Consider the following 9,474-nt stretch of genomic DNA (forward strand, 5'->3'; position numbering starts at 1 on the left):
CTTCTATGGATAGTGTTGTGTTCCTTCAATGGAAAGTATATAGAGTGTTCCTTCTATGGAGAATATATATAGTATGAGTAATAGTAATAGTTCTTTTAATAGATATTACGTGACGTTCCTCTTATGGATATTTACACAAGGTTAAGGTATTAATACGTGTCTTCGGATACGTGAAGGAATGTATGAGAATGAATTGTATTTTTCCTAATTAACTAGAACTCACTCAGCGTAGCTGATTTTTAGTATTTAAGCATGTAAATATGTTTAATGAACTAGCATGAGGAGGACACATGGCATGGATTGAATGGCTGGCATATGAAGATGGAAGGGAAATGATGTTTTAAATATGATGTTGTGTATTATGTTTTAAAGAAAAGATCGAATGTTTTGTATCGAATGATTAAAGCTCACGTTTCCGCGAAAGTTTTAATAAACTCTGATTTGTAGAACCGTGTTTATGAGTAAATTCAACGTCCAATGTAGGGCAACAGTAACAAGGCCTTACAAACTTATATTATTAGCATGAACACACACTCCACATGTCAAGTTTTGTGTGAAAACATACTCAAACAAATCGGGGCGTGTAACTTGTATTTGTGTGAAAATGCACACATATGTTTTTTTTTCAATTGAAAATTTTTTAAGGGTTTTAAAGTTTTAATATATATATATATATGTAATATATATATAAACGAAAACATAAAAATCTTACGTGTCGTGATGTGGTCGCTCCCCCTTTCTTGGGAGTCACTAGATTTGCTTGATTATTAAATGGAGGCTTCTCATGCATTTGACCCGTATTCATGGGTATGGGTCTTACCAAACCCAGATATTTCTTAAACGGGTTATAACATCTCATTAAATAAAAAATTATTCTCACCAAATTATTGATGTAAAAATCCTATAAAATAGGATATACTAAAAATTAATGTCTTATTTATTTTAAATATATATATATATATATATATATATATATATATATATATATATGAAGGGGATTATGAGAGAACTCCATTTTATGGAGAGAACTAGAGAACCAATAATAAAATATTTTTAATTTAATTAAAAATAATATTTTTAATTTTTTTTTCTTTCATCCTTCTTATATGTTGTTATTCTTCACCACAAAAAAATATAAAAATAAAATAAAAAAATTAACGAGTGCAATACACCGACTTTTTTTATAATGCATATGTGCAATAGTGCACTTTCATATTTAAAATAGTGTTGAATAACATATATATAATTGTTTGTATTGTTTATTTGCAATTGTGTTATATTATATACAAAAACTAAAAAAAAAATCGATATAGTGCATATGTGCATTAGTGTTGTATTACATATATGCGATAATGTGTTTTGCATACAATTATTAGTGTCGTATTTGCATATATTCAATAGTGTGTATTCGATAATGCAATTGTATTGTATTATATGCAATAAAACACTATTGTATATATGAAATAGACATTAGTGCACATATGCACTACAAAACTACACCGACAAGGTTTTTTTTTTAGTATCAATATCATCTTATTAGAAGGAGGAAAGAAAAAAAAATTATAAAATATTTTTTTAAAAATAGTTAAAAATAATTTTTTAGTAGTTCTCTAGTTCTCTCTTTAAGATGAGTTCTCTCTAGATCTCACCCCTATATATATATATATATATATATATATATATATATATATATAAATTATTTAAATTAAAAAAACCAATTTTGTAGTAAAATAAATAGACGGGTCTTGGATCTCATCAAACCATAAGTTTATCATTAACTTTCATAAATATTATTTATAATTAAAAAATAGAACAAACAATATAAAACAACCATTTTAATACGGGGAATAAAAACTAGTGCGTGTGTGTATAAAATATAAGGGGTGAGTTTACTGATAAACTTCAAAAAAGTAGGGAACTGAGGAACTCGTGATAAACCATCCATCTAGAAAAACATTTTAGTTTTTTTTTCCTTTTTTTTATAATTTATTAAATTTTTAATTATTTTATGATTTTTTTAAATGTTTTTTATTTAAATAAAATGATGTGGTATAGATGATCGAATGTGCACCATAATATGGAGGTTCCCCGGTTCCCTACTTGAAAATAAATACAAGTTTCAGTTTGCTTTTGAAAATTAAAATCACCTTTTTATATGTATTACTGTTCTAAAATAAAAATAAATGAAAACTGAATAAAGATTTTTTATATCTTTTTAAATTTTAGTACATATATAAACTTAAGATTTTATAACTTAATTAAAAAGAAGTTTTTATATATTAATGCAGTAAAACAAAATCTTCACTGGAAATCTTTGGCCATTAATTTCTTTGTACGTTAAGCTTTAAAAATTTATACTCTTTGTTCGGGATACAACTAAATTTATACTCTTCATACAATCGGAACAAATAATAAACATGACAAGTCTCAACATGAAGTGTGTTTATTTTGGGAATTTAAAAGGCCAATATATATTTTGAATTACTTTGACTATCCATATGCGTTGAGAATTTTCCATATATAAACTATATGGTAAAAACTATCATTCTCAATTTCATCGGTTTTTAACTTTTGTTTTTACTGCTGTTATCACGAGCGTTAATTTGTCTCCTCTTATTTAGCCATTTTGAAAAAAACTTGGTGCACTATATGATCTCTTGGTCATCTTTCTGACACAAAATAGTTGCATACTACAAACTAGTTGCCAAAAACCTGACATTCTTTTGTTCACATGTCCAAATCTTCGAAAAATTGGACCCAGACATTTCCTAACGCTCCTTCATAGCTCAATTTTCGGTGTCATCTCCCGACTTTTGATTCGGAATTTGGTTGCTTGATCGCGATCTATAAAGTTATGTTTTTTAGAAAGAGTATGGGAATGGTTTATTTATAAAGAGTATGTGTAGAAAAATAATGATTGAGTTTATTTATAATGGCAATAACTAACAAAATTAAATGCCAACGTTCAAAATTCTAGCCGTTTGCAGTGCCAACTTTGAAGGAGGGCAAGGTGGTCGACAATCTGCAGCCCGATCACCCGGTAGGCCCGAATTTATATTTATTTATATATTATTTTATGCAAAAAAATATATATATTGTTAATGTTTAAACTCAATTACTCAACTCATTAAAACATATTTTTATATATAAAAAAATTTACACAACTCAAATCATAATTTTAATTCATTTAAAATATAAATATTTAAACCTAACAATAAAAAAAAAACCTTTCTACTCAAGCCCAAAGAAATTTTAACGATTGCCTGACGCGGCCATAGCCACTAAACGGCTAGATTCATTCTCAAAACATCAGGTGCTATAACACGTGATTTGTACCTGGCGCCAAAAATTAGTGGGGCGGCGCCGATGTTCCCGCAACACCCCAGGTTACCTGCAAGGGTTTACCCGCTTCCACCCCCACTACCCTAAGAGCAGCTACAACGACCGATTTTGGGGTATCACGATCGCATATATTGTCTAGGAGTTCTATTGTAGCCTTGAGTTGGAACATTGCCCCGCCGGACCCTCGCTCTCCAGTTGTATACAATGTTAACCATACCAAAGTAAAATAACAAATTAATCCACAGTAATTTGAAAATACATTAAAGTGAGGTTAGGGGATACAAACTTATAATAATAAATGTTAAAAACCGAGATCACCTTCATTGGCATTAAACTAGAAATAACCATTCAACCTATTATAGACCGAACTAAAGTGAGAAGACCATGACATTATCCATTGAAAATTGTAGAATGGCTCTCTCACACAATCTTAAAGTTACCATTCAATCTACAAATATCTTAATACAAATATCTTAAAACTAGTTAAAATATATTTTAACAAAAAAAACCTTTGCCTACATTAGAGCCTTAAAGGCATAGAGCAATAGATAGATCTAGATTAACACCACACTTGTTTGAAGAGTGATCACTTTGATTATGCCCCGAGTGTGTCTCGCTGATTTCACTTGTCAAAGAACTGTTGCTCATTTGGGCCAAGGGACGATGCAACGAGAGTGACAAAGATAACCCACAACCACCAGCCTCATAAACATTTTAATGTTTGACATCGTGGAACAATTCATGTTCACCATTTTCTGGTTTGGAAATCTGAGTAAACAAATTAAACAAGTAAATCATCATAAGTAAGAAGTGATTCTTAGGATCTTTCAATGAAAAAACAATAATAAGGCATATGATCTATATTCACAAATATAGTTATGAAAAGAGATGTCATAACAAACTATATATGCTCCTAGATGTATCAAATTGATTAGCATAGTCTTGCTAGTTGCCACTAACTTTTGTCAATGAAGTGAATCATGCTGAATTTATTTATTTATTGGTTTGATTGGCAAACACCTATATCCATTGGTATAGGCAAAGTAAAAAAAGACTCATATTGTAAAGATATAAAAGTGTTGCATGTAAATCTTTTTATTCAAATATATAGCGAAACCGTAGTGTAAATATGGTAAAAAGATAAGAACTAATGGGAAGCTTGTAAAGATATAAAAGTGTTGCATGTAAAATTGTAAATCTTCTTATTCAAATATATAACGAAACCAGGAGTGAAGCTTCCCCCTGTTTTTTGCGCGGTAGTGTAAATCGACCCTTTTTCGTCCGAAATTTTGTATACGTAACGTAAATTTACCCGTTTTACACCGAAAATTTGAGGCCAGCCCCCCCAGTTTATGATTTTTATAATACATTTTGAGTCCGGCCCCCCGACGAACTCGCCCAAGCTTTGCCACTGAACGAAACGGTAGTGTAAATATGGTAAAAAGATAGGAAATAATGGGAAGCTTGTCATATTATAATTCTAAATTCTAAATTATACCGGTACTGTCCTTCCCCAACTGCATTTAATTACTTAGGCTGAGGGGTGTGGGGCTTCAACGGGGGCGCTAGAGCCCCTCCGCTCGCGCCCCCAGGCGCGACCACCACACCACCAGGCGCTATCGGGGGCGCTAGCGGGGCGCGAGCACGAAAAACAAAGCAGGCGTGATGGGGTTAGCGGCTGCGGAGGGCATAAAGTGACCTTGGGAAGGAACAAAGAGCCGTTGGTAGTGTTTCAAAGAGCCGTTGGCTCTTATTTAATTAAAAAAAAACGTTTTTTTCCCTATATAATACCCCATTTCATCCCATTTTTATACCACAACTTCAAACCTTCACCCAAAATCAATTCATCTTCTCAACTTTTTTTAAAAAAATGTCGTGGTACACGGGGATCTTCGACATGAGTTGGTTGAACATTTGTGGGCGAGGCGACCCGATGATCTTGTATTAGATTAGTGTTATTATTAAGTATTATTGTTTGTTTAATTTTTAGTATGTTTTTTTTTGTAATTTGAATTTTAAAAAAAATGTGTGTTTTTTTAATAATTTATAAGTTTTTTTAATAATACGTTTTTTGAATATATTTATAAAAAAATAAAAAAAAAATCCGCTGGAGCCCCTGCTGGAGCCCCTCCACACCAACGGGGGCTCCAACACCCCCCTTATCCAGTTTCTCTCTCTGCCACACGTCATAATATTATTGGCTGGAGCCCCCACTCGCACCCCATTAGAGCCCCCCACACCCCTAAGCCTTACACTTACAGATTGGACCACAAATTTCATTTTCTTCTCTAACCCCTACTTTGTAGTCTAGTGCACATGTCACAGAAAGTCTTTGGGATGCAAGAAACCAAATTCTGTTGATAGATTTTTACATAAACCCACGGTGCAATACCCAAGTGTGATTCAATAGTCAATGTGTAGGTTGATGTAAAACTTTTATTTATTTACTCAAGTCTTTGGTAATATCAGGTCAAAATCACATTGAGTGGGTAAAACAAACTCCCTGTCAATTGTACATATCTGACAACCTAACCTACTAGGTTACATTCAAGTGTAGCTAGGTTGTTTAGTAATAAGTCAAAAAAAATCTTTGGGTTAAACTGATCAAGTTTCAACTAAGTTGAGAAAGTCAAACTGAGTATCAAAATATGGTCATAAGTCATAACCCATGAAAGGACATGCAGTTTTAGAGATAAAAACAAAGGGAGGTGGTGGTGGAAATGGTGTTATCACTTTATCTATTTTCTGTTATTTTCTTCTAAATGAAGAAAAAGAATACTATTACATATTTGGTGCACACTTGACATTAATGCTTTATGATATTTGATAGCTTTTAAAAACAAATTCTTTGAAAAAGAATAAATACATTAATTCATTTGTTTAAGAGACCCAAAATACTAAATATTATTGTGTAGACATGTATATTTGTTATGAATGTTATATGGTATATACTTTATCATATTTATTAATTAATGCTTTATGCTACTTGATGGTTTTCAAAACAATCTTCTTTGAAAAAGAATAAAGGCATACTCATTTGTTTTAGTGACCCAAGAAAATCAATATTATTGTATAGACATGTACATACAATAATATTGATTTTTACATATTTGGTAAACACTCGGTATTAATTCTTTACTTAATTTAAAAAAAAACATTCTTCTTTAAATAACATTAAAAAACCTGAATTCATTTGTTTATTGTTTTAAGTCACCAAAAACAAATCAATAGTATTGATTTATGTATATGTATGAATGTTATATAGTATATACTGTACATGATATATGTGTGTGTTAAGAGAGAGAGGATGTACTTGTAGGAAGTCAGATTCTTTTTGATGGATAAAGGGAGGCTTGAAGTGAAAATGTGGAGCAGAAAAGGAATGAGGCTGCTGCCATTTGTGATCACCAATGTCCTCCTTTCCCTTTATTCTTCTTTCCCAGTATCCATGCATCCCTATTGTCTCCTCTCTGCCTCTATAGATACCAAAATTAAATATTTAAAAACAAAAAATAGGAATCTTAAACTAAAAACCATAAAACTAAATATCATAATATAAGTGATGAACTAACCTTTTAGAAGGGACATTGAAGGGATGGTAAATGAAGTGAGCACAAGATTCTTGACTGGATGTGTATGTAGAAATCTCATGATGAGTATCATGTTGGTCTTCATGTGATAATTCCTTTCTGAATAACCCAATGGGTTCTTGAACATCATCTGGAATTTGAAAGTTCCACAAAACATGTTCTCATAAATCAGTAGCACTAGTGAAAGAGCACAATAAAACAAACAGAAAGAGACAACAATGTGTCAAAGCCAAAAGCTTTTCTCTATTTCAAGAATGAGTGTTTTGACTAAAGTTGATAAAGATTTCAAAGGTAAAAGCTTTAAAATGGGTTTGTTGAAAATTCATTCAAACATCAAACACAAGTTTAACTAATTAAAAATAAGGAAAGTAATGCCTAAAAATTCCTTCATACTAAATGCCACAATTAGAAAGAGGCAGAAGGTTGTGTTCTTCATTAGTTTTGTCCTATTTTTGCAAAAAGAACTACTTTTTGGGAAAGAAAATCATAAATAATATCACCCTGGACTTTCATATCCTTTGTTTCCCAAAAAAATAACATATGAAGATCACAAGTAATGTTAATTCATAGATGGTTTTTAACGGTTTTTAATGCCAAGTTTTATAATATAATAAATAGTGATGGGATATATAAATATATTATATATACATACCTTTGGGATTAACATCACTCCTCATGCTTCTATACATCTACAAGTTCCATACACTTATATTAAATAAAATGCTTACATTCACAAAAATATCACAAAAAAAGCGAAAATGATGAAGTAGAAACCTGAAGATGACTTTTAACATGGGAAATAGTGAGCCCTTTTACATCCATCATTTGAAGAACAAGCTTGGGTGTTGCTTCTACATACATGCACAACATCATTATACATATGTATCATCATTATGATTATCAAAAGGAAAGAAGAAACACATACTATGAGTACCACCAAGAGTTTGAATGGCATGAACAAAACACCCATGAAGATCAGGAGTCCATCTAAGCCTTGGAACTTTTGATCTTATGTACTGCCTCACTGTTCCATTCCTCTCACAACCTCCCATCTTGTATATTGTGTATAATTATATGAAGACAAATGGTTGAATGGAGATTAATGGTTTGGAAAAATATTGTAGGGTAAGGTGAAATTATTACCCTCTGTCTTGCAATGGAAAATTATGATTCTGAGAAATGGTTTGTTTCTTCTCTCTACAAGCTTTACAAAATATATATTTATATATATATATACAAATTGAATTGGTTTTGGTTTTATTTACTTTTCTGCTGCTGCTGGTTTGACCCTGTGATCATCTGCTACAATTTCTCTCTCTAGAATCATAGGCGTAGTGATATGATCCGCCAACTTCGTCATCATAACAAACCACCATAGATATCAGAATTATACCTCCGCCTCTAAACATTTATTATTGCATTAACAATTAAAGACTTTTCTTGTTATCTTTTTAGAATATTAGTAATTTGACAAGTTGAAAGGTAAGATACTATTAGCTACACCTTTCCTTCTTTTAATGTGTAGTATGATTTGAAATTAAAGATATCTAGTTTTATAGTTTTATGCCAGTGGTGTTGTGACGGTGTATTAACGTGTATTAGGTTGCTATAGGTTATGTTTGATATACCAACATTAAATTAAGAAAAATAATTTGTTAATGTAGAAAACAGTGACGACATTTTTATAGCTTATAATAAAAAATAAACAAGTTAAAACACTAATGATACAACAAACTTACATGTTTAAGATGACGTTTACTCATTTGGTAAAATACGGATATTGCGGCTGCGAACCGATGCGAAGTCGATCTATTTCGGTTACGTTCATTGCTCACTATTAAAACAAAAAAGTTACATATTCAAAGCAAAAAAAAAGCAAATTCGGAAAGGTTTCATTTATGTGCGTTACAGTTTTTTAAAAATAAAAGTTTCTTGAATGTATGGAAAATAATGAAATTTAGATCAATGATAAATAGTAGTAAAACTTTCTAGATTGTTTGAATATAAAGATATAGTTTTTACATGTTACATTGCATGTTTTCGTAAGAAATTTACATATACGGAGGATTTTGGATTTAAGTTTTACTTGTGATAAAAAAGTAAAATAAAAGGTTTTAGATTGAGTTATGGGTTTTCTTGTCTACGGTAAATTTTCTTATAAGAAGAAAATGAAGATAATCGGGTGATTAGTAGCTCGCAGTTAGCAGTTAAGTAGCCGATAAGAAAAATGTAAAATAAATAATGTTTATTACAAAGAGGACCTTTGTAAAGCGAGGGGGAGTTTGACGTAATGGGGTTTTGTTGGTTGTGACTGTGACTGACAACATGTTATAATTACGTACTAAGTTACAGGGGAATAATTTTACTACACTCCTTTCCTTGCTATTCTTTTTTTATAAAGGTAAAACAAAAGGACCAAAATCCAAATTCTCATATTTTCCTATAATAACATTACTAGCTTTTGAACCCGTGTATCACGGGATTTGTCAAATGACCGAAATTTAGGTATTTAATCATACGTAATTTAGGGGTTTTCTTTTGA

General features: G+C 31.1%; 1 protein-coding gene across 1 annotated transcript; it reads right to left on the minus strand.

Annotated features, from left to right (window-relative positions):
• Positions 1 to 3,417: 3,417 nt before the first annotated feature.
• On the minus strand, positions 3,418 to 7,984 carry LOC143584322 (uncharacterized). Its single transcript, XM_077066404.1, has 6 exons — positions 7,858 to 7,984; positions 7,707 to 7,783; positions 7,585 to 7,621; positions 6,915 to 7,062; positions 6,656 to 6,818; positions 3,418 to 4,110 (listed from the first exon to the last, which is right to left on the minus strand). Exons 1-6 carry the CDS (start codon positions 7,982 to 7,984, stop codon positions 4,057 to 4,059), a joined length of 606 nt encoding a protein of 201 aa, XP_076922519.1. The 3' UTR covers positions 3,418 to 4,056.
• Between the last annotated feature and the right edge of the window lie 1,490 nt (positions 7,985 to 9,474).

Source organism: Bidens hawaiensis, unplaced genomic scaffold (assembly GCF_021521415.1).
Source record: "Bidens hawaiensis isolate Kalapana, Puna unplaced genomic scaffold, B.hawaiensis_p1.1 tig00032912_1, whole genome shotgun sequence".
Lineage (NCBI taxonomy): Eukaryota > Viridiplantae > Streptophyta > Magnoliopsida > Asterales > Asteraceae > Bidens > Bidens hawaiensis.

Coding starts and splice junctions, on each gene's coding strand:
- LOC143584322 (XM_077066404.1), bottom strand. CDS start 7,984: ATGGGAGGTTGTGAGAGGAATGGAACAGTGAGGCAGTACATAAGATCA. Junction 7,063..7,584: donor GAGTGATGTTAATCCCAAAG/GTATGTATATAT, acceptor TTCAAATTCCAG/ATGATGTTCAAGAACCCATT. Junction 6,819..6,914: donor TTCAATGTCCCTTCTAAAAG/GTTAGTTCATCA, acceptor TGGTATCTATAG/AGGCAGAGAGGAGACAATAG.